This window comes from Agelaius tricolor, unplaced genomic scaffold, assembly GCF_023055355.1.
Source record: "Agelaius tricolor isolate 1412-34295 unplaced genomic scaffold, bAgeTri1.0.p SCAF_4, whole genome shotgun sequence".
Classification (NCBI taxonomy): domain Eukaryota; kingdom Metazoa; phylum Chordata; class Aves; order Passeriformes; family Icteridae; genus Agelaius; species Agelaius tricolor.
The window spans coordinates 24,983,881-25,009,526 of NW_027269264.1; the positions used below are offsets into that span (position 1 = coordinate 24,983,881).

Below are 25,646 nucleotides of genomic sequence, written 5' to 3' on the forward strand. Positions count from 1 at the left end.
CTCCCCTCAGTCTCCTGTTCTCCAGGCTGAGCAGACCAAGTGACCTCAGCTGCTCCTCATACAGCTTCCCCTCAAGGCCCTTCACCATCTTCGTAGTCCTCCTTTGGACACTCTCTAACAGTTTCATGTCTTTCTCATATCGTGACACTCCTATCCAGCCCCCAGCACTGGAGGTGAGGCTGCCCCAGCTCAGAGCAGAGCAGGACAATCCCCTCCCTTGCCCAGCTGTGATGCTGTGCCTGATACCCCCCAGGGCAGGGTTGGCCCTCCTGGCTGCCAGGGCACTGCTGACCCATGTTCAACTTGCCAGGACCCCCAGGTCCCTTTCCATGGCACTGCTTACAGCACCTCATTCCCAGTCTGTGCATACATCCAGGGTTGCCCCATTCCAGATGCAGAATCCAGCAATTTATCTTGTTGAACTTTATATGGTTAGTGATTGTCCAGACCCCTGATTTGTCAAGGTTTCTCTTCAGGGTCTCCCTGCCTTTTGAGGGAGTCAGCAGCTCCTCCCTTTTTGGGAACTTGCTGAGTATTCCTTCCAGTTCTACATCCAAGTCATTTTTGAAGATGTTGAAGAGCAGAGGGCCGAGCATGGGGCCCTGTGGAACCCCAGTAGCGACAGGTCCCCAGTCTGATGTCACCCCACTGTCTGGAACCCTTTGTGCCTGACCCGTGGCCCAGTTGCTCACCCATCCCATGATGTGTTTATCCAGCTGTGGGCTGCACATTTTGTCCAGAAGGAACCTGTGAGAGACAGTATTTAAAAATTTACTGAAATCCAAAAAGATCACATAAATTAGTTGACGTTTATCAACAGGGTGTGTTACCTTATCATAAAAGTAAATCAGGTTAGATAAGCAGGACTTTCCTCTCATGAAGCCATGCTGGCTGTGATAAGTGATAGTGTTGTCTTTCAGGTGTTTTTCAGTAAATCCCAGAATAATCTTCTTCATAATTTTACCAAGCACTGAAGTGAGCAGAAGTCACAGACACATAAATAAGTCCAAAGTGACAAAACTGACCACACTCACTCTAATGCAATATATGTGTTAATATGAAATTTTGTTCTACAGTACTACTAAATGAGAACTGAAACAGTTTGTTTTTATTTATGATCTCTTGATTCATCTGTATTCATCATCTGCTTCAGCTGAAATCTTACACCAGCATATTTATAGATGAAACTGTACTGTCTTCTTCCAAAGAAAAATCATAGCTTTTGGTTTCAATTTCTTGTTCTATTCATTGCCGAGTTCTCAAAAAAATTACATTTTTATTTCTACAAAAAAAGAAAGAAAGAAAAAATCCCCAACCCTGTAAATGGGAACATGAGATAATGTTTAATAGCATATTTGCTGTTTGAGGAGGAATTGAAACGGATTATCAGCAGTGATCTATGGAGACTAAGCTATGGAAAATAAACTTAGCGTCTCAAAATGGCTGCATTGTAATAACGACAATGTTTTCTTTTAGGAAAGTTCAAGGAAAGGGCCTCAATTCTGCATAAGATTGCCAAAAAAAAGTGCCAGGTGGAAGACAGTGAAAGGCAGAATGGAGCGGCTAATCATGGTGAGTGCAGCACTGCAGATTTATCCCCTGCTTGAGAGTCTCTTTCACTGTTTTATTTTGTTTGAAAATTTTTAATCATTACTTTCTCCTACATTACATGTGCTATTTTAGTAAAAATACTCTGATTCTCTGTACCAAAGAATATGAAATTTATGGATGGGACAGAAGTTAAATGCAAGAATAGAAAGCCAGAAGGCATATAGAAAGCCTTCTAGGCAGGTTGAAAAGAAAAAAGCAAAGCTGATTTTGGTTATGTGTTGAAGTGATAGAGAGGCAAAATTTCCTTGCAGTATATACAGAAAAATTTAATTAATTTATTGAAATGCTGTAGTAGAACATGTGCTTTATATGGTCCCACCCTCATCACAAAAAGCATCACCTTCATATTTAAGATTTGATTTGTCTTTGTACTGCTTTCTGGGAGTCATTGAGGCCCATCTATGCAAATTGTGGAAAATTGACTTACTAGAGTTTGCCATTAAGGCAAGAACTTTTATTTTAGTTCCAAAGTTCCTATGCTAAAGGAAAATCTGTACCATGACCTGTTTGCTCTACTTTACCTCATCATATTATCTGCATTAGAAAACCAGATACAAATGTGTCCAATAAAATCTGAATAATTTTATTACTTGACACTTTTTCTGACCTTGTGTAATGTTTACATAGTATTTGCTTCCAAAATCAGGCAGTTGGTTGGGACGGTCTGTTAATAAACAAAAATGCTGAGTGTGGGGTTAAGAGACAACACACATATACTGAAATAATTACAGATAGTCTGGCACTCTGCTGTGGCTGTGATCTCAGATTTTTAATTTAGAAGAATCTCAGGATAGCAGTAATGTAACTAGACAGCTGTATTTACTTCTATGTACAAGAGCATGCCATAAGGCATGTTGAACTTGAGTAAGGCATTTCATATTGCTATTCCCCCTTACTTTGTATTGTCCAAGGGATTTTGGGCCATTGACACCTTTATGTACCACATACTTATAGAGGTAATTACCACTTAGAGAATTCCAAGATAGTCAAAGAAAGAATAAATTTTAATAAATTTGGCATCATAAATCTAAGGCCTGACTTTATTCCTTTAATTCCTGTGCAAGTTTAGAACAAGGACTGCAGGATTCTGGTTTAAAGATCGTCCTCTATTATTAGATATTATTAGATGTTATTACACCATATGTTTACTCTTTCCCACATTTTTGCAGGGAAGACAGCAGGATTACAGCTTTGAAGCTTTGAATTTACCAGTTGCAGGGGTTAGTGTGTTATAAAGCTTTCATTGCTGAATATATCCCCTCACCTATATTCAGGATGGTGCATTCTATAAAGTCAGGGGTGAATGCTCTATGTCACTTTCTACCTGAAGTATTAGGCTCAGTGCATTTAGCTTAAACAAAGAGCACTGAATATTGCAATGAACTTAGATATTTCTCAAAATGCTAGCTCATTGCTTATAAGATTTTTATTGAAAATGTGTACTAGGCAAATTCTTTTCTTTCTCTTTTAACACAGATGTTGACTCAACATTAGTATTTGATAATTTGCTCAGACTGAATATATGACAGCTATTTCAATAGTATATTTGTAATTTAATATTCTGATCTGTTGTTTTCCCTCTCTTATCTATGGATGGTGCCACAGAGAAAGGTGCAAAAGTGGAAGTTGCAGTAACACCACCAAGTGATTCAGGACCAGTGCAGAATGGAATCGCCCATAATGTTGAAGAGGTTAATGACTTTTTTATTCTTCTTTTTATTCTCGTGTTAGCAAATATATTGCATGTTTGATTGTGCTTTTCACTGAAAGCAAACATCTTAATAGAAAGAAGCTGACAGTATGTCAGCTGAAGTGACAGCTGACAGCTGAAGTGACTACAAAATATTTAGTTTTCATTTACAGCTGAACCCAGTTTGCCATATGTAAAAGATCTTGCCTTCGGTCCCTGCCCTTTAGTGTAAGGTAAGGTAGGAGTCTGGAATCTATTCTTTTGGGAAATGCATTTTTACTTTACAGATAAGATGTTTGAAGCCATAAATATAGCTAATAGAAATTGCTAGTCACATGGCACAAAACCTGTTCTCTTAGAGAGAACCTGTCATGATGTGCATCATCAAATAGTCAAAATTTATTATGAAAGATGACCTGTACACAAACTTCTGCATCCGGCCTTCTGTTATCTTGCTTCATAAGGTTTTTGTCCCACTGAGTATGTTCAGTGGAAACAATGAAGAAAAAGCAATCTTAAGCAATCATGTATCACAGCAATGTCCACATGCTTTTAATTTACATTGTAATAAAACATTTCCTAGGCTTCAGAAATTTGCAAGGTCAAAGAGCTTTATCATTTGAGATAATGTTTTCAGTCTCAATCCACTGCAGGGGAAGAAGGGAAAATTATTGCAAGAGTACATTACTCAGCAATGTGCAATTCCTTTCATCTCCCTTTAGACAGTTTAAATTTGCAGTTATGCAGGCTTTGGAACTTTTATGTTAATTTCAGCAAGTATTAGGACATCCTGAACAATGATTCTTCTGTATTAGATGTGGGATACATTATTTATCCTTATCCAAATGGCACAATAGAGCAAAGCAGGGCAGTTTGTTCCTCCTCTGGTGGAGGAATGAGTCTGCAGATTTAGCTTCATCAATCTGAATGAAAGTATTTCAGGTATCTGCTGTCAAAATAAAAATTAGCAGTCTACTAACAGCATTTTGAGATGGTCCATGCTGGATTCCTCCCCAGTGGCCTTTCCAATTTTGTCCTCTTTCAGTGTTAACCTGGCAGCTTTCTTAGGCTGCTTGAGTATTGCTGAAACATATTTTGTAATTTAAAAGTACATACTGGAATTTTTGAGAAGTTGTAATACAAATAGTCTACTCATCCATGGAACAAGTAAATAGGCTTCCATAATACTTAGGACCTTACTTCCTTGTCAGGGTCTCTGCCAAGTCTGTAGTATACCAGAGGCTCCCCTCAATGTATTGCCTGGCTTTTTGTATATGGCTTCCTTAAACATCTTTCCAAACTCTAGCATCATTTTGGAGCTAACACTGGGTGGTTCAGTTTCCTTCTTCTCTGTGTATTGACTTAACGGACACTAATAAGATTACTCTCAATTTATAGAAGACAAAGTTTGCAAGCAACAACTCATAGCATTTCTGTAACCATTTCCATTGATGAATATTACAATTTGAAGAAGGTAACTTGGTCATTGCCCTCCTAGGCCTTCTTTTTAGCTTTTCAAAACTTTACCTACAAATGGTCTTGAATTTTGATCTTTTTGTAACCAAGTGTTCCCCGTTGTATATTGATACCATTTGCTTCTGTTTCTAAGTAGAATTCAATCAAGCAGCTTGAAATTTAGATTATTTTTCCTTACTCTAATGCAAAAGGGATTGCTGCAGTGCCAGAATTTGGAAAGACAGTATAAAATTGCTTGTCTCTGGTTTTCCACTTGTGTAGTCTAAGGATAAGGTTTTGTGATCCATAAGTGCTGCTTACAAAAATCCCTCCAAAAAAATGTTAGTGCCTCCATGTTGTGGTAATGATAATTTAGAACTGAGAAAACTAGAGAAAACTGGCACTCTGGACTGTCAGTCTGGACTGACAAAGCTTCAAGTACGCCTTTGGGGGGAAAAATGCTGTCCTGAAAACCACAGGATGAGAAATGGCTCTAGACACATAGCAGGTCAATGTGAAGTTTGTTTGCCATGATGGTACAGAAGACCTGCATAAGCATCTTGTTCTTTCTCCTCCATTGTCAAGTTCCACTATGGTCTTCATGCTTTCCCATCTTGCAAAACAAGCATATTTCTGGGTTTTTTCTTACTTTTTACTGATGCAGATTATAGTGTCTGGGTCTAAATCCCTGGAAACAAGCATTTTAGAATATCAATCTCTATATTGGAGCTAGAATTGTCTGAAATAAGTACATTAAATATTCTATGTTCCTCTAGTAAAAACAGAATATGCACATAAGTCCATTTTACTTATAAATTCCCTATTATTTTAAAATTACAAAGTTGAGGAAAAGACCCTTGTGAAAAGATGGTCCAGGCTAAGACTGCAAGCAAAGGAGAAAAAAATAGCTTTCATATTGTATTTTGATTTTTATATACTTGAAAAATAATTTTTTTTAAGGATAATACTCCCAATTGCCATTATGTAGTTTCCTGGTTTCTTTAAGGGCTTTTAAGGAACCTCTTAATATTTTTTCCCAAATTCTTTGTCTTTTCTCCTTTTCTTCTTTTTCAAAAAGAAGGAAAGGCTTACACAGAGCTGAAACACCACAAAAGACAGATGCTAGGACACTGTCAAGTTAATGACTTCTGCAAGGTGTCATAACTAGGTGGATTTCAGCTAGTTTATTTGGGAGTTTGTTTTGTTTTGGTTTAATGTCTTCATTTCTCTCTTCCAAATTCAACTGTCTTGCTTTTTCCTTTCCCTTTTTCCTAGACTTTAACTCTCATTTTTCTTACTCCACTGTGCTCCACGGAAATTCAGCTGTTCTCTTTCTAGCTCAAGCCCTTGAGCAACAAGAAAAACTCTCTCCTAATGTAGAAATTCAAAAAAGGTGTCCAGAAAATGTACCCAGCAACATTTCTGCCAGATAGTGAGACTCTTATCGCCCCACTTTACTTTAAGTAGCAGCTGATATCCTACTCTTTGATAAAACTGGGATCATCAGCTAAGAAGGACAGACGGCTACAGTCTCCTTCCTATTTCTTAGCCAGCACAGGAGGGAACAATACCTCCTCCCACCATACCATCTGTAAGATATTACTGCTTTATTTGAAGTCAGAAATTGCCTTCCTTTCTGCTGGATATTGCATCTTCCTTGGGGATTTTGTTCTACTTACAGCATTCTTTCTCTTAACCTTTAGCAGGTTGCCACAGAGGAGAAGACTCTGTTATATAATACCACTTGATAGAGTGGTACCAAACATGCACAAGAAAATGAAGGAAGACTGAAAGGACACTTACTAGCTCATTAAATGTTTTATAAAGTGCCCTTCAGAATGTGATCCTTCTGAGAAGTCCAGTTCCACCCCCTGCCACCTTCTTAACTAGCATTTGGTAGCTGTTTTAACCTGTGGCTTACCTAAAAATAGTTTCCAATCTGAAGATAACACCTTTTCCTGCCGCCCCCACACACACGCACACATGCACGAACATACACACACACACACGCACACATGCGCACCGCTTTTCCTGTTTCCGTGGAAACCCCACTGGAAAGTATTTACATGCCAACCATGACTGAGATAACTTTTCCATGGAAATATAAGGCAATTTTTATGTCATAGGAGAGTGGTGCAAAGGCTTCATTGCTTGCATTGGATTTAATCCACTTACCTGAGCAACAGTCTGGCAAAGCATGTTTTGCCTTCCTTACTGAAGAGCAGCAGCACCATTTCGGGACAGAGCATTGACTGGGACATATCTCCCCTGCCCTGGAGCACTCATTCCATTCACAGCAAGTTAGTTTGGTGAGAATGTGAGGAGCATTGCATTCTCTGTCTCAGGGCATTAATCTGAGTTATGTTAAACATTACTATTTCATAGAGAGATAGCATAAGCGAAGATTAGTGCAGCCTTTGTCGTAAGGCTGTGATATATTCCAGCATCCCTGGTAGTTGTTTGATTCATCATAAAAAGGTTATTTTCCAAAGCCCAAATATTTTTTCAGTTGCCACACTTGGCCTAAAGGAAATGTCTCCATCTTGTTTGCTCATTGCAACTTAAAGAGAAGGTGCTGCTATCAAAAGGAGTTGATCTTTATTTTCACAATGTACTCAGTTGCCTACTCCACATTTTTTGCTTCTGTATGACCCATTTGACTTACTTGAAAATTAAGTAGAAGTATCTCCATGATATCATAGCTGTTATTTCTCCAGGTGAGCTCACTGCAGGTTTGTGTGTTACATTCTGAGAATTTCTTCTCAAATTCCCCTAAGAGTGCTGGCAATAACATAGCATAAAAACTAGCATATCAGTTTTGGAACCTGTAATTTTACTTATTTCTTCAAGTGCCCAAGAGAACATAAGCAGCAAGAGGAGAATCTGAACCAAACACCTACCTGACCTTACTCCTTCCTGTAGGGTCCACTCTAAAGGTAGCTCTTTTCAGTAATGGTACAGCAAGGATTAGCACAAATTAGCTGTCCTAAGAAGAGTATACACATATACAGAATGCATTCTGAAAGCTAATGGATTTAATATTATTGCCTGGTTGAATTTTACTCAAGAATTTGTGAGGAAAGATGTTGTTTTCTTAGTCACCCCGGAAACTGCATACTCTTCTAATAACTTATTATCTCACCTTCTTCCCCTTTTTTTTTTTAATTACTTGTAGGAGAAGAAAAATGAGTGATGTGGCTTACAGACAAGAAGCAGAAGGCAGAGACTTGAGGCTCTTCATAGAGTATTGCCTACACTCTCTGCCTTTCTAGTGAAATAGATTAATGTGAGATGTGCCCTTCCAAAGAAAAAAATAAACCTCAATTTTGAAAATCACTATATACCTCTCAGATAGAGAACATTTGAGATGACAGTCACATCTATTTTTCTTGACTTACTCATTGTGAAAAGTTGGGTTCTACAGAGCTCATTTCCAAAAAAACCTCACAAACAAACAAACAAACAAAAATCCACCCCAAAACAAAAGAAGATCTGAGCAGTCCTTTGCAGCAAAGAAAGAAATTGCCTCTTTATAAGTGGTACAATGTCCATACTATAGCATAAGCAAATGGAACTGTGTATAATTCCTGTCTTGAGTTTCCTTTCTTCTGGAGACCTCATGCTAATTCTATATTGATTAATTGTATTAGCATTCAGAATGCACAAGAAATGTACAAGCATGTGAATTTATAGCTTAGCTCTTCATTTTAGGTGGACTAAGATTAATCCTCAGAATATGGTATTTATAGTTCATATGTTACAGCTGTTATACCATAGGAGTAGTTGGTGAAGAGTGGCAGATTCAGTATTTCTGGTAAGTTTGAGGTGGTTCTTTGTACTTGTTTTCCATTTCCTCCTAATGTGTGGAAAAAAAGTGTAAAATTCTGTTTCATGTTGTTTTTCCTAATGTAATATGACTGTAAGCCTCTCTGGAGACAGTGATTTTGTGGTGCTTGCTAGAAGGAGTGACTACCTTGTGACTTTGGCAGATGGAGCTTGCTATAAGCTGTTGTTTATAAACAAAATAATTGTGGATGAAATGTCACTGTCTGTTTGTATTGTTTATGTAATGTGAACACACCATCATTTCCTCTGTTTGGAAAAATTTTACTGGGAAAATTGGATAGGTTTAGATCAGATACTAAGAAGAAATTGTTCATCTGAGGGTGGTGAGGTACTGGAAAAGGTTGCCCAGAGATGTTGTGAATGTTCCAGTTGGAGCTGTGGAAGCGTTCAAGGCCAGGCTGGGGCTTTGAACAATCTGGTCTAGTGGAAGAGGTCTCTGTCCATGGCAGGGAGGTTGGAACAAGGTGATCTGTAAGGTCCCTTCTAACCCACACCAACCCATGTTTCTAAAAGAGTCCTGAGCAAACCAGTAAGTGCTTTCTTCCCTGGGATTACAGGTAAGTATTTGATAGATGCTCTTGCATAAAGAACTGTGAAATATGGAACATCCATAGATTTTGTACCCTTTTAATTGTTTTTAATGATTTAAATAAAAGAAGAGCTGAAGTAGCAAGAATAGAGTTTTGAAGGTATGTAGATTGGTTTAAAAGAGTATTTTTTACAGGTATATGAAAGAAAACACCAAGCAGAATAGCACTTCTAATCTGATTTCTTAAGATGCAAAGAGCACATTTTCCTAATAGAGGATTTATTTCCTTATTGTCATTAATAATAATAATAACAATAATAAAATATATGCCAGGGTACCACAATTATCCCATCTAGGCATTAGTATACGTTTGATATTCAGCACTACAGATGTCTCTATAACAAAAAGACAGTCTCAAACATCAGCAAGAAGAAATGAGGATCCTATGCATAAAGAGTAAAAAGAATTATGACAGATTAGTAAGGATTTCATAGAAACATAATAATAACTATTATATGTGAAGATCAAATGCATCTATGCCTAAATCTTTAAAGACTAGTTAAGAGATGAGGGGTACAAGTATATCATTCTGTATTCTTCCAGTCACAGGATATGATACTGGAAGAAACAGGAAGACTCAGAAGGTAAATAATTTGCTCCAAGAATGGTATCACCAGCAGAATTTTAGGGGGTTTTATCATGGCTTGGCTTAAACAAGCCTGGGCCTGCTGATCACAGACTGGGTACACCTGTCTCAAAGGGGCAAAGGGTTAGCAGGGCTTACTGAAAGAGCCTTAAACTAGATTTGAAAGAAGAAAGGAATGAAACCAGGCATGTTAGAGATAAGCCTAAGAGTGGCACATCAATGTTTGAGGAGCAGCGTGCTATTGCAGTCCTTCGGTCTGCTCCGTTGTGTGCTGAGTATACCAAAGTACATTTGAAATGTCCCTGTCCTAATTCACATTGCACCTTCACCATCCCGATGGAGGTGGCAGGTCAAGATCCATATACAGTTGCAAAGACCTAATCATCATCAATCCATTAGAAACAACAAGCACCTGAGAACAGTCACATAGTAATTAAGGTTCCTTCCCACCCAATATATGACAGGACTGATAGCCACCTCAAGTGCATCTATGCCAATGTATGCAGCATGCACAACAAGCAGGAGGGCCTGGAAGCCATTGAGCAGATGGAAAGCTATAACGTAATTGTAGTAACATAAACATGGTGGGATTACTTACACAACTGGAGTGATGCAATAGGTGGCCATAAACTCTTCAGAAGGGATAGGCAAAGAAGAAGAGGGGGTGTGGTAGCCCTGTGTGTTACAGAGTATTTGACTTTCTAGAGCTTGATGATGGTGATAAAAGGGTTGAGTATGTAGAGGTAAGACTAACAAAATCAATATCCTGGTGGGAGTCCAGTACAGACCGTCTAACCAGTTCAAAGAGGAAGACAAAAATATACTAAAAGCAGTGGAGGAAGTCTTACAATTGCTGGACCTTTTTCTTCTGGGACACTTCAGCATACCAGGTACCTGCTGGAAATACAACATAGCGGAAAGGGGACAGCCCAGGAGGTTTCTGAGCTGTGTGAAACATGCCTTGGTACTTCTCTCACAGTGGGTGAGCCAGGGAAGGTGCCCAGCTGGACCTGCTGCTTGTGAACAGAGGATTAGAGGGAGCTGTGGTGGCCAGAGGCCATCTTGGGCACAGAGACCGCAAAAGGAGAGCTTCTTTTTATTCCCAGAGCTGTAAGGAAGGGGTCAGCAGAACTGCCAGAATTGCCTGGGACTTCCAGGGGGCAGACTTTGGCCTGTTTACAGGACTGGCTGATAGCGTTCCTTGGGATGTGGTCCCAAGGGGACAAGGGAGTGCAGGAAGGCTGAACACTGTTTGAGAAAACAATCTTAAAGGTGCAGGAGCAGGCTGTCCTTAGGTGCTGAAAGAGGAGCTGTCTGGAAGAAGACTGGACTGGCTGAACACAGCTCAGGCTGAACTCAGGAGAAAAAGGAGAGTTTATGACCTTTGGAAGAAGGCATAGGCAGCTGAGGAGGACTACAAGGATATTGTGAGGTAATGCAGGGAGAAAATTAGATGGGCCAAAGCCCATCTAGAACTTAATTTGGCTTCTGCAGTTAAAGACAATGAAAGGTGTTTCTAGAAATAAAAGGTGTTCTAGAAAGACATGAGCAGCAGAAGGAGGGTTAAGGACAATCTCCATCCTTTCTTGGATACAATAGCAAACATTGCAACAAAGAATAAGAGGAAGGCAGAGATACTGAATGCCTTTTTTTGCCTTATTCTTTAACAGCAAGATTGGCTGTCATCAGGGTCAATCAGACCCCTGGGCTGGAAGACAAGGATGGGGAGCAGAATGAAGCCCCCATAATCAAAGGGGAAATGGCCACATTTAACACACATGAATCTCTGAATCTTGAGTGGATGGGATCCACTCAATAGTACTGAGAGTTCTGATGGAAGTGCTCACAAGCCACTTGGCATCATTACCAGCAGTCCTGGCTAACTAGGGAGGTCCCAGTTGACTGGAGTTGGCAAATGTGATGCCCAGCTACAGGAAGGGTTGGGAAGGAGGATCTGGAGAACTGTAGGCCTGTCAGTGTGACCTCGGTGCCAGGGATGGTCATGAAGCAGATCACCCTGAGTGCCATCACACAGCACATGCAGGACATCAAGGGGGTCGTGCCCTGCCAGCCTGGGTTTGTCAGACGCAAATCCTGCTTGACCAACCTGATCTCCTTCTATGACAAATTGACTCATGTAGTAAATGTGGGAAAGGCTATGGATGTTGTCTACTTGGAGCTTAGTAAAGCATTTGACACCATTGCCCACATCATTCCTCTGGAGATACTGGCTTTCCATGGTGTGGAGGAGTGGACTGGGTGTGGATGCCAGGGCTCAAAGAGTGGTGGTGAATGGAGCTAAATCCAGCTATCAGTCACTGGTGGTGTTCTCTGTAGTGGGGCCAGTCTTGCCTAATGTCTTTACTGATAATTTGGAGGAGGGGATCAAGTACACCCTGTCACTTTGCAGATGATGTAATTTGGGTGGGAGTGTTGATTTTCTGGGAGGTAGGAAGGCTCTTCAGAGGGGTCAGACAGGCTGGATCCATGGGCTGAGGCCAGTGGTATGAGGTTCAGTTAGGCCAGATGCTGTGGCTTGCCTTTGGGTAAGAACAACCCTATGCAACAATGCTACAGGCTGGGGAATGAAAAACTTCATGGTGGGAAAGAAGGAGTCATTTAGTCTAGATCTTCAGAGGTCCCTTCCAACCCTGATATTCTATGGTGCTGTGATTCTGTGCTGGCCTACAGCAACTAATCACGAGCCAGCTGTGTGCCCAGGTGCCCAAGAGGTCCAGTGGCATCCTGGCTCGTATTAGCAATAGTGTGGCCAGCAGGGCCAGGGCAGTGATTTTCCTGCTGTACAGATAAGGCCACATCTCAAATCCTGTGTTCACTTTTGCGCCCCTCACTACAAGAAAGACATTGAATTGCTGTAGTGTGTCCAAGAAGGATAATGGAGCTGGTCATGGGTCTGGAGCACAAGTCCTGTGGGAAGCAGCTGAGGAAGGTGGGTCTTTCAGCCTGGAGAAAATGAAGCTCAGTGGAGACCTTATCACTCTCTACATTGCCTGAAAGGAGGGCGTAGCTAGGTAGGGGTCAACCTCTTATCCCAAGCACCAAGTGACAGCACAAGAGGAAGTGGCCTCAGGATGTGTCAGAGAAAGATCAGAGAAAACAATTGCTTCATGGAAAGGGTTGTCAAGCATTGGATCGATTATCAAGCATAAAAGTGGTTGTGTCACCATTCATGGAAGTATTTAGAATATGTGTAGGTATGGTGGCTAGGGACATGATTTCATGATGGAGCTGGCAGTGTTCTGTTCATGGCTGGACTTTATGATCTAAAATGTCTTTCCCAGCCTAAATATTGCTATGATTCTATGAATTGGTGGAAGATGAAAAATATACCATATTCTAATGCTTAGTCTCTGAATGCCCATATCTGTAAGATACTGGTGTAAATTGGCTTTTGTTCTGACCTAATGCCGCAGTTTCTTTCTAATGGATTATTGCCAGAGTTAATCAGGTGATAATCCATTAGAAAGAAACTAGAAAGAAAATCATACCAGGTGATGCAGCTTTCCCATATGTCCAGTCCAGTATCATTGAAGTTAATTAGCTACTGAGTCATAGCAGGGAATGAGTTTTGGAGTGGAGATGGGTAGGTAGTAGCACTTTGGCTACCCTAAAAAAATTGAGATCTTTGCACAGTGGTGGCAGGTGTGCCATAAAGTGAGCAGAATATCCTTCACTTCTGTTAGAGCATGTAGAGGTCAAGGCAGATACCAGAAGGTATCTAAAATGTATGTTTAGGCAATTGAATTCCTCAGTATATATCATGTTAAAATTGCGTTTTCTTCTCAGCATTGCAGAATATAATCCTACTGAACATTCCAAGTACAGAGTTTTCATTGTACAGACTGAAATAAAACTATATTTTCAGGATTAGTTTCTACAGACTGTGATAGTGCATATTCAGTATGTATGTGGCTGGAGACAGAGACAGTGCATGCAGTCTCTGCCATAAATCTGTGCTGAGTAATTTTCTGTCACTGCTGCTTAGTCCACAGCATGACACTCGCATTTGTGTGGTTTTAGAGCTGCCGAAATGATTTCCCATTCTTTTCTTCAACATCAGTGGAAAATTTAGTATTGCTTTGAAATTCATGGAAGTTAGATCTACAAATACTTTGAAGTTCATTAATTCCACTGGTTTCTATAAGGTCAGTGTTGAAAATCAGATGCCAAATCCATTTTACAAAATCGGAAAAGAATATCCATTCTGCAACATTGTAAGGTATCCTGGAGTTAAATAGCAAGAAAGTGTTTTGCCTGCACTGTGAGCTTGTATTTGGCATTAGATTTTGGGGATAGTTGTCTTGGGGAAAGGGATGATGGAGGACAACTGGAAGGGGAAAAATCTTGAACAGATAGATCAAGGTTTCTCAGGAGACATCTGGCAATGCCCAAAAGCAATTCTTTATGGCTCTTTGCTACAGCCACTCACACTGCCTCTGTGCTCATGCACACCCAGAGATGTTTGACACAGACGTGAGAATAGAACAAGGCCCAATGTTGAGCCATATGTGTGTACTGTTCTGTATTGCATGAACGACAGTATAGGCATTACTGTCTAGATATTTTTAAGACTTATGTGCAAACTCAGACTAATATAAAGTTTTGTTGTGATTAAATATAACTGCTAATCATGGCTAATCTCTAAAGATGGCAATTCAGGAAGTACTTTGCCACTCAGTGCTGTTTATGCAGCAGTCACTTAGAAAGCTTTATTCCAGCTGAGTTGGCTGATTGAATTACACAGAGGCCATTCAGAAAGAGTTACCTAGGCAACCCTTCAATTGGTCCTTTTGTGCTCAAATTTTATATCAGTCATCATGATTCAAAGCTGAGCCTGTGTCTCAGGTTGATTTTCCCACCCCAAATGCATCAACCTGAATGGAAAGTGAATGGATTTGGGTTTAGGAAGTAGCCTTACAAACGTCTCCTCCAGCACAGCTCCTCTGAAGTCAGGCTTCAGTAGATTTCCAGCAATGAAGCATAGTATGTCCATTTCAGTGAGGAGCTGAAAGCTAAAGGCAAAAGCTAGCCTCTTAAGCAGTTCAGGAGTCTCTGAAGTACTGTGTTGAGTGCTACAAATTGTGGTCATACATTTTTAAAATGTTTTTAATGATTATAGCCATTATGACCTGTGTACTTTACTGTTGTCATACAAGCGGGCAACTTGGGAGTTTCACAAAGTATAGGGCTTAGCAAAATATTGTCCTCTGTTAACATTAACACGCAACTCAAAAGTAACTGCAACTCATTAGTGTGTCAAGAGGTAAATAGGAGTTTGCTTCCAGTCCATTAATGTCAGGTGAAAAAGCCCAAGCTAAGAGCTTCATAGTGAAAAACCCAAGCTAAGAGCTGAGCTTGCTTCTGTAAGTACTGATCAGTTCAGGTAGTTCAAGAATTTGGAAGTTCACAATAGTGGAATAATCAAGATCAGTTCTTCAAAACTGGCAGTAAGTAGAATGTTATTAACAATATCAACATATGGTGACATTTCATCAATAACTCTTTTGCTTAGAAAAGAACAACTGGTGTTAAAATTTAAATGATTGCTTTATATTGCATTGTCATAAGGTTTATGTAAGCAATCTTAATACAGGGCAATAACTGAAAAGAAACTGATTATAAATCTATGGGGGGAATAACATGCATATTGTGGACATATCTCAATTATTATCTTTTTTTCAAAAATAAAACCCAAGAACACTACCTGAAGAAGTCATCATATATCACTCATGTTGTCAAACAATTATCACTGGGTGCTCTTTTTCAGGCTTTTTTAGCTTTCATTGAGCTCCGTAGAAATCTTTCCAAGGTTTAACAGCATTTGCATTATACGCATCTGTGTGAAAGTACTATTCAGGCTGTTTTTTCAGTTGCCTAATTCTGCAATTTATGTGCAGTTCTGGAGACATCACCTACCTATGTTAACAATTTAAAAGTTATTTTAATACCTGCGTGCAAAAGGCTGAGTCATGCCCACTATACTTGCTCCATTTTGTTAGCAGAAGCAGTCTAAGGAAAGAGAAATGTGTGGAAGCCAAATGTTTGCTGTCATAGGAGAGGGTTCCTATACACCTACTCTATAACAGGGATGACAGGTGGGCAGCTAACACATAAATGGAAACTAGGGACCAGTGTGAAAATCAGTGACACAAATTGGAGAGGAGTGTCTTCAGTTTTAGCACCAAGTTGTTAGGAACACTGCTGTGTTGTGACTGGTCTGAACACATGAGTGTTTGGGTAGAGACAAGGAGAAGCCCTTTCCTCATACAGACAACCTGACAACAGTGTTGGGGTTTAGAGAAGCTGGGCCATCACTGTCCTTGTTGGCTTCACAGTTTGAATGGGCAGAGCCCTGAGCAGCCCAGCCTGACCCCAGCAGCTTAGCACTAGAGCTCCACAGGTGCCTGACCTACCCTATCTCCCTGTGGAGAACACCACACATACCAATATACGTATGCATGTATATTTAATAGTAAGGTTTCAAGTTACTCTCAAAAGCTTAAGAAGTTAGATACACGCACACATCTACATGCACACATAAAGGTGACCGTGTGTGTGTGAGTGTGTGTGTATGCACACAGGCACGTATGTGCACATGTGCTCTCTCTCATCTGTGTGGCCAGGCTTGATGCAGCCCAGACAAGTTTTAACCCATGACTAGACTAGCCCACATCCCAAGGGAGAGCCATGGGAACACCTGTCAGAGACACCCTGTGCATCCCAAGGGATCACCCACATTGTCAACCAATGGACGTGCTCAGGCAGCCTGTGCCATAGGGATCCCTAGCAGTCTGGCCAGAGTCTCTTTTGGTGTGGCCTGGCTAATGTTGTTAGGTAGGTCTGGTGTTAATGCAATATTTTGAGATGCTGTAGTTCTCCCTGAAACACAATGCTGTCCTTGAACTCCTTTTAAAAGAATCCCTAGCTTCATTCATCCACTTTGATAATCTGCTCACTGGAGCTTTTCTTACAGAATGAAGAGGATGAGGAGGAACAGCCTCTCAGCCTGGCCTGGCCTGAAACCCCACGCAAGCAGGTCACCTATCTTCTGGTGTTACCCATTGTTTTTCCACTGTGGGCTACCCTGCCAGATGTCAGAAAACCTGTAAGTAACTGTTGTTGTAAGTCAGTGTGTACTGCACAAAAGGGTGGCTGTCTAGTTAAATGCCAAAAAAGAACTAGAGCTATTAGGTTTTTCTAATTGTTTCTTCTTTGAAGAAGAGGTCACAATGTTAGTATTCAAATCTTCAAATGGCAAATGGGTGTTTATGAGCAGCTGGTTGTTAATAGCTCTATAAAGATTATAATTTGTATTCACTTATACTTTATGATATAAAGTGAATGGTCTGAAAAATTCTTTGGGGCCTTCACATTTGTATTTTTGAATCTCTGCAGAACACATGAGTGCTGAGTATCTGTCTATCTGCAGTGCCCAAAAGGATATGACTGGAAGGCTTTTACACTGTCTAAATCTTTTTCTGTAGTTCAAACATAATTTATGTTCTATTAGACCTTTTTCTTCCATCCATAATCTTGTAATTTTCATACTAGGATGAGATTTGTAAGTCCTTTCATGTATAAAATACTTGCTAGTTTTGTCCTAAACACGGCTTGAAGTAATGTAAGACTGACAGGTTACCAAGGCTTACCACTTTTATACTTACATATACAAATAGACCTGACTGGGAAAGCTCATGGAAAGTAAAAGAGAGAGCATCAAGACCTGAAAAATAAAATAGCGGTGTTTTAATCTCTTTTCCTTTCTGGATCAAAAACAGGTTTAAAACTGGTGCAAGAGAGGCATGCACAGCATGTAAGTTTATAAACCAACACCCTGAATTCTTCTTTTCTCCTCACACACAGTGAAAAACCTTCCTCCCATCCCACACACTGAAAAACTGCAATTCAGTGCAAGAAAGAAGCTAAAATAAGATCTCTGACTTTTTTTAGATAAAAGGTTCCAAAGGCTATAAACTGACATTTACCCTTCTTTCCCTTCTCACGCTTTTTCCAATTTCTAAGCTTTCTTTTTCTTAAAGATTCCAGAAAACTCTGGAAATCACTTTTGTTACATAACACACAGAACATATTGCATGAATTTAAAAATTATTTATTTCTGAATGTATGCCCTCCTTTCATCATTCAAAACCATCCTTGTAATTTTTTTCATAATTTGAATATAAAATTAGTGAGGAATATTTATGGGCATTATTTTGAATTTTGAAAATCTGGAGCTAATAAAAGTAGACCTGTAGCTTTATTCAATATTCTGTACTGTACAAATGAGAACATTTTTTCAAAAATAGCTTTGGGAAGTGAATATCTTGACAAGTTGCCTGCAAGTTTATGATGCATGTAATTATTAAAACTAGTACCATTCACAACAGAACTCCATGCTGACATCCAGCAGCTGGAACACCTTGCCATACCACAAAAGATAAACATGGATGCATGTTCCAGATAGGCAAGTTTTAAAAACAAAGTTTTAAAACTCCATTCACTGAAAGGTGTAGTTTGTACAGAAAAAAAAATGTAGTTTGTAATTGCATGTGGATTAACAGAAGAGGTGATGGGCTGTATCAGTATGACAAGCTGCTTACTTTGAACATTGTTGTCAAAGAATTAACCAGATAGTTGCACAAACTATCTAACATTTTAAGTATGCTTTATTAATGTATCTTCAAAATATTCTCACTTATTTCTGTGTGCCATCCCCACTAATCCCTTCCTAACAAAACTGATGCCTGCTATTACAGCTCAGCATGTGCATCAGAAAACAATTTTCAATTAAATCTGTGAGATAAAAGTTAAAGAAAACCTAAAATCATACTCAAATAGACTTTTTAGACAGGTCTGCCATCAGGGACTCGATTTGCAAGTGTGATAATTTTAATCAGAAACCCAAATTCTGCATCAGGATGCTCAGATTAGCATATGCATATATAAAGTGAATGCCTGTGTATACAGATTTGAAAGACCATATGGAGCCTTTGGCATCCTCTGTGGGTGTCCACTTTTCAATAAGTTCTTCCTTCTATCTAGAGTCTTTTTTCTAGTGTATATTTTGTCTCCACACAAAGGAGATGGTTTCCCTGCATTTATTTGTACTATTCTGAGGTACATTTAGTTCCATGAAATCCAGAAGCTCTAGAAAAATTATTTTGTAGACAAAGTCTCTGGTTCTAAAGTTAGCAAAATCCTGCTCTCTTATTATGCTGTCATGCACACATATGCAGATTTTTGTATACTTAAAGTAGATTATGCATTGGTTCAGCTAACTCTCAGCTGGTTGACTAGCTGAATTGTTTTAATGTGTTTAATTCCTTAATAACACCTGCTCATGTTAAGCCAGTATATATTATAATCCTTACCATAACATCAATAATGTTGTTGGCATATCCCAGAGGTCGGTGTGCCCTTAGGGAATATTTTTCCTGAGTTCTTGCTCAGGTGTTTTGACCACTAATGGCTATTTTTCCTGTACTAATGGCTTGTTTCCCCAGTGGCTCTGTAAAGGTCACATATGTAACTGCCCATACCCTGGAGGAACAGATATTGAAAGACTGAAAGAAAAATTATGTGACCAAGGTGCCCCAGTAGGTCAGGAGCAGATACTGAACACCACCTCTTTTATTATAACCTTAAGTTATAAATAACCTTAAGTAAGGTTATTTATTATAACCTTACTCCACTGTCCATCCCTTTGGATTACGGGCCAGAAAAATGGCTCTTGGGGCTCCAGTCCTGCCATCACTGGACCCATATGGGGGAGTTCCTTCTATCTCTGCAAATTCCCATTATAAACGAAGAGCTACAACTTGCATGAACTCTTGTTGCCATACAGAGATGCACTGTTACCAAGGGGACAAGGACAACATGTTCCTGTACAGATCCAGTTAGAAGAGCAGATTCTGAATAATCAGAGTTAAGCACTGTTAAGTGTGAAAGAAAGATCAAACTTTGCAATGCAGATACATTTATGAACAAGACAAACATGAATCATTCAGGTTAAAGATGTTAGTAATAATGCTGGCTAAAATTAAAAGAGTTACCTTCCACATTATTCAGCACATACTGCCTTCCAGGATCGAGCTCTTAGAAGAAAAGCCTTTATATCTAGATTATTTTTGCTACTTATACCCCTGTTTTTCAGACACTGGCACTAAATAAATATATAGAAATGTATCAAGAAAAATGTTCTTAAGGTTTCTGATAGACAGGAACAGTAAAAATCCATCTAATCTACAGTGGAACTACAAAATCCTTCTGCTTTTGTTAAAGGAAAATAGCATATGAACTGAATCAGCCATGGCTTCTCTCATTTATCTGTTTCTTTGACCACAAAAGAGCCAATTGCTAACGATCCCTGCACTCTGTCTTTACCAGACAACCACCACAACAACTACTGAAAAAGATGGAGAGAAGTATTGCTGTCTGCTGTCTCTGACTAATTTTTCTAGGAAAATGCTTAGAATTGGCAGCTCTCATAATCTATATACATAAAATATACATAAATCTATATACATAAATCTATATACATAAAATTCATAAAAGAATGCTGAAACTAGTTACAAAACAAGCATGATATTTATTGTTACAGTCTGAAATAAAATCCAGCATACAGAAAAGAATCAGCATTCTGGTTATAGCTTTTCAAATTTTCATCTATATGCATATTATAAAGCAGTATCTGTGGATTCCATTTTTTATTTCATCTCCTGTAAAATGTATAAGCTTTTAATTTTGCCCTTTCTGAATTTAAATGCTCCCCATTTTAAAATAGGTAATTTAAGTGTTAAGCCTATTAAAGTATCTTAGACTGCTGCTTATCAGTTAATTTTAGTGGGAGAGGATTAGCTAAGACAGGCGAGGAGTACACATGCTGCGAAGTTACTGACTTGTAGTTCTTAGCCATCCAAATTCTCTGGTTGTCTGACTCAGGCAGTGTCTCCTTATTTTGCCAGAACCATTTGATGTACACAATCACACCATCAGAGTGCTATTACTGACCAGCATGTATTAGTTTTGCTTAAGCCAGGGTATGCTTAAATCTTGAGTATTGTGCAGTGATCATTCAAATTGCAGTGCTGCAAGGTGCTCTGTGCAGCCTTTGTGACCAGTTCCAACAAGTTTATTGCTTCATTGTCTCATTACCCATATGTCTTGCCAAAAGATCGGAGCTTTTATGGGGAAGATGGAAAATGTTGGAAGTTGGAAAAGTTGACTTAGAGGAATGGTGAAAAAAAGTACTAGCTGCTTAGTTTTAAAAGAGAAATGGCTATTTAGATTAATTTATTTCTACCAGTCTTAATTCTGCTCCCACTGGTGTCAGATCATTATAACAGCCATTGATATGTTTCTTTCAAATTGTGTTCCTTTCGCATTAAGGTCTTCTGTATCCCAGTGCATATAAAATTTTGATTTTAAACTTAAAATTCCATCTGAGTAGGTTCCATCATAAGCTCATTATCATATTTCCTGGTTTGACAGAAATTTAGAGCTCTCTTGAAAAAGTAACTCTGTAATGAGTTAAGAAGCAATTAAGAAATAGATCAACCAAAATACTCTGAGTACTTCTAAAAACAATACTTGTGACAGTAGTGGAATTTATATGAAAAGGATGTTTCCAGGTGCTGTGGTGGTTATTTAAGGGTAATCTATTTAAAACACCTACTGGACCACTTTTACTCCAACAGGTGTTCAGTTATTTATATTATGAGGGAGTTTAGAATCACAGATTCATAAAATGGTTTGGGTTGGATGGGAACCTGAGAGATCATCTAGTTCCAACCCCCATGACATGAGCAGGGACATATTTCACTAGGCCAGGTTGCTCAAAGCCTGGTCCAACCTGGCCTTGAACACTGCCAGGGATGGGGCATTCGCAACTTCTCTGGGCAGCCTGTTCCAGTGTCTCACCACACTCATACTAAATGCTTCTTCCTAATGTCCAATCTAAACCTTCTTTTTTTCTACTTTTCTAGTCCTCTAGTCCTGTAATTTGAACAGGACTAGAGGACTAGAAAAGGCTATTTTGAAAAGTCTCTCTCTTTCTCAGAGGCTTTCTTTAGGTACTGGAAGACTGCAATTAGATCACCCCAAAGCCTTCTCTTCTCCAGGCTGTACAGTCCAAATTCTCTTAGCCTTTCCTCACAGAAGAGGTGTTCTATCCCTCTGGTAGTGTTGTTAAATCTATACCATTTTTAATGTGTATTTCTGTGTATATTCAGTTGTGAAATTGTATAGGTTGTGTTAGTCAACATGCTCAGTTTTCAGGAGGACATTTAGCATTATGCAAAGTACACAGAGGGAATGAGTTAGTGCTCTGTAGCACAGCCAGCAGCTGCATCTGCTGCTGAACAGATATGGACCTTCTATTTGCCCCATGCTGTAGATGAGTGTGCACAATTGTCATTGCTGACTTTACCCTTTTTACATCTGTTAACATCCCGAGCTCGTTCTAGTTCCATCAGCAGAAAGTCTACACAGTCTCACTGAGCTACAGACCAGCCTCATTGTTTCCAGGTTCAGCTGGCAAAACGCAGTGACATTCCTGCTTGACCAGCTCTAATGGCCAGCCCAATACACTGATCATCTTTTGGTCTACAGCCACCCTCTGATTCTGTGCTAATCAATTCCAAAATGTGAAACTGTTTCATACAAATGTCTGTTGAGTTTGTTATATAAGGAAAGCTGACTGTGCAGCTCTGTAAACTCCCTAAAAAAAGAAATGTTTATTATGGCTTGAAGAATCTGAATCAGAACAAATGGTATTTTGGACACACTGAGGGAAAGCCCTGCAATCCCATATACTTCCACAACACCTAGGAATGATCCACAGTCTTAGTGAGCCTGCTGGTGCAGCAGGGGCATGACCTGCATTGAAAGGGGGCACAAAAATTCTGGAGTGGAAGTGGATTTAGTGAGGACTAAATGGGAATAAGTACTGCAGGACTGAGCAGCAGCTGCAAGAGGCATTCAGAGTTGTATAACTTACTTCCATAGGTAGTCTTACTGGTTATTCATTTAAATTTGTAGAACTCTGCTAGTCGCATGTCAGAAATCATCTAGGGTAAGATCTGCATTCAGAAGGTCAATGACCATAAAGAAAGACTGTTAGAATTCATTCACAGGACAAATTTGATTTTAAGTACTAATTTGATTAGATAGTGTTTGCCTGGTGCAGTATTGCAATTTTGTTCCCTTCCTTTAGTAGTTAGCTTGACTTCTTTTTGTTACATAGATTCAGTTAGTCAATAGGTAATTTGGAAAATGCATAAGATTGGAAAGAACAGAAACCAAAATAAATCATTAATCTGAATATAACCCATTCGTTGGCTGCAAGAACACAAAAATTCTGTGTTCTTCACAAAAATTCTGTCTGTTCAAAATCTGACACAAGTAAGGGAAACAGTGAAAATTAAAATTAAGTTCCTTCGGTCTTAAAGAGAGTTTTTAATTCATTGAAGGGCCTGGCAGTATGTTTTGCATGCTTTTATAACATTACAACATTAAATTTCTCTACAAAATGAAGCATGGAAAATACGTGCTTAACATATCTTCTATTGAGAAAGTATGTACTTCTCACAAGCAGAGTAAATGCTGTAATAAATTTTAGGTGTATGTGTTTTTACCTCTGCCATATGGCAGTCTTTTTTATACTGACTGAAATTTGTTGCAAAAAGTTACTAATGTAGGAAGGAAAGATATGGGCACCTTTTGAAGCAATTTGAAAACATTCATTCTGAAGAAACATGAAACTATTAATAAATTTAGAAGTCAAACCACTATTGAGCTAAACACATGCATATGCAAACTGCATCATAACAAATAATTATAAAAATGACAACCCAGAACTTGCCAGTCATCACACAAGTTTTTAGGAAATCTTATTTTGTGACTGAAGCAATTGGAAGGATGAGGTACATATATACCAATGTCAGGGCATCTGTTTCTTACTTTTCTTGACAGGTATTTTGATCATCTGATGATGATCAGAACAGTTGCTTAGAACAGGCCATCAGAAAAAATAAGAAGCCACTCTCATATTGAGAAGGAATTAAGAGTATGGCATATCACCCTTCAATATAAGTTTTCACTGTTCCTCCTTCTTTCTGTTTCAGACTTCAAGAAAATTTTTTCCTATCACGTTTTTTGGTTCTATCAGCTGGATTGCCTTCTTTTCTTACTTGATGGTCTGGTGGGCACACCAGGTAAGGAGGTGATACTCTTACAAAATAAAAGCCCTGCATTATGTTTTGCACTGTAAAAGATCATTTCTAATCAGAGTCCATCTATCTCATGCTGGGTGCTGCTTTATTTCAGGAGCTGTAGCCATGGGTAAAGTAAATCAGTACTCACTAAATGATAAGTAGCTCCGAGAGCTGTGGTTGGCCTGACCACAGGACTTGATCATTCTTGTAACATCAGAACTATCAGCAACTGACTGTCAATACCTTATGCTTCTGTTTGAAAGCCTTACCTTTCTCCTGATACATGGGAAAATCCATGAAAACTAGAATTTCAGTGATCTTGCCTGGTATTCTCCAAGCTAGTGGGAAAGTCCAGGACAGTTGAAAACATTTCTTCACTGCAGGAAACTTTTTTCTGGTTTTATTTAAACTCTTCTAGGTTGGAGAGACCATTGGTATTACTGAAGAAATCATGGGACTGACTATTCTAGCTGCTGGCACATCCATACCTGACCTTATTACCAGTGTTATTGTAGCACGCAAAGGTCTGGGGGACATGGCTGTATCCAGTTCTGTTGGAAGCAACATATTTGACATCACAGTGGGGTAAGCTCTACACCAAGAAAATTGTGTCTATTTTAAACAACTCTTTTGTTCTTAGCACATTGCTGTGGTATTGCCCACAAGCAGCAATCTTTAAAAACCAGAGTAATGCAAATACGAAGCGAATGTTACTGTGGCAAGTGCTCTGAAGTTTATAGATGTCTGCATGAAAAAATGTTATAAATTCGTTGCCTAATCCTTGCTTTGATATGTCACAGAGAGGCTTAGGCAAGTGAATTGCACTTTAAAATTGTGCAAGGGCATCGTTCCGAAAAGGAATTTCAAAGCTTTTCATACTTTTGTGTGGTTGCTGTTTGCTTTCTGCTACCACTCATTGGGCTTATACTAGAGCTTTCTTTATAAATGATGATCAGGAATAATTCATTGCCTCTGCAGTAATCAACATGTTTTCTGTAATAACAACAGAAAGTTGTTGTCTTGTGTAACTGATTTAGGCTGCTGTTGCCATGTGATTAATTTTTTTTCTATACCTGACAAGTCCAAAATTACAAACCAACTCTCTGTTAACAAAAAGGACCCTTTTTATAGCTCTGACAATGTGAAGGTACATGAGATTGTGCAGAAGTTTTATATTTACACTTCACTGCTTCATGGCAGCTCTAGGGTAATGATTTGTGGCATAATGTTGTAATTCAAATTCTTTTTTGATCTTTTGAGACCAAGGTAGATCAGATTCAGAAACAGTGTAATCCATGCGTCAGTGTTTCAAAAGTGTGCAGGAAATACACAGATAAATTCTGTCTTTGTTCCCACATTACCATCTTCAACACATGATGGAGGTACTGAGAATCATGTCCATACTTTCAATTTCTCCATCTTTGGTTGCTTCTTGCTATCACACACAAACAGAGGAACAGGTCTAGTCACAGTTACAGTCCCAGACAGCCTGGTTGTAGAAGAGATCCTGATTTTCACAGCTGGAAATATACCAGCATCTGCAAAAAGGTACAAAAAAGGATCCTGAAGTTTGAATGTATAGTAAATATATTTTTTACTTTATCTGTTAGCTAATGGCAGTACTTTAGACATAGT

The 25,646-nt window shown here is 39.1% G+C and overlaps 1 protein-coding gene across 5 annotated transcripts in view; it reads left to right on the plus strand.

Annotated features, from left to right (window-relative positions):
- The window catches only part of SLC24A2 (solute carrier family 24 member 2), a 113,902-nt gene that overhangs the window by 80,219 nt on the left and 8,037 nt on the right, over positions 1–25,646 (plus strand). For all 5 annotated transcript variants that reach the window (XM_071424931.1, XM_071424932.1, XM_071424930.1 and 2 more), the window contains 5 exons: positions 1,477–1,572; positions 3,217–3,302; positions 16,772–16,903; positions 23,922–24,011; positions 24,430–24,596. In XM_071424931.1, the coding sequence (XP_071281032.1) occupies positions 1,477–1,572; positions 3,217–3,302; positions 16,772–16,903; positions 23,922–24,011; positions 24,430–24,596 (571 nt within the window). The remainder of the gene's footprint in view (positions 1–1,476; positions 1,573–3,216; positions 3,303–16,771; positions 16,904–23,921; positions 24,012–24,429; positions 24,597–25,646) is intronic.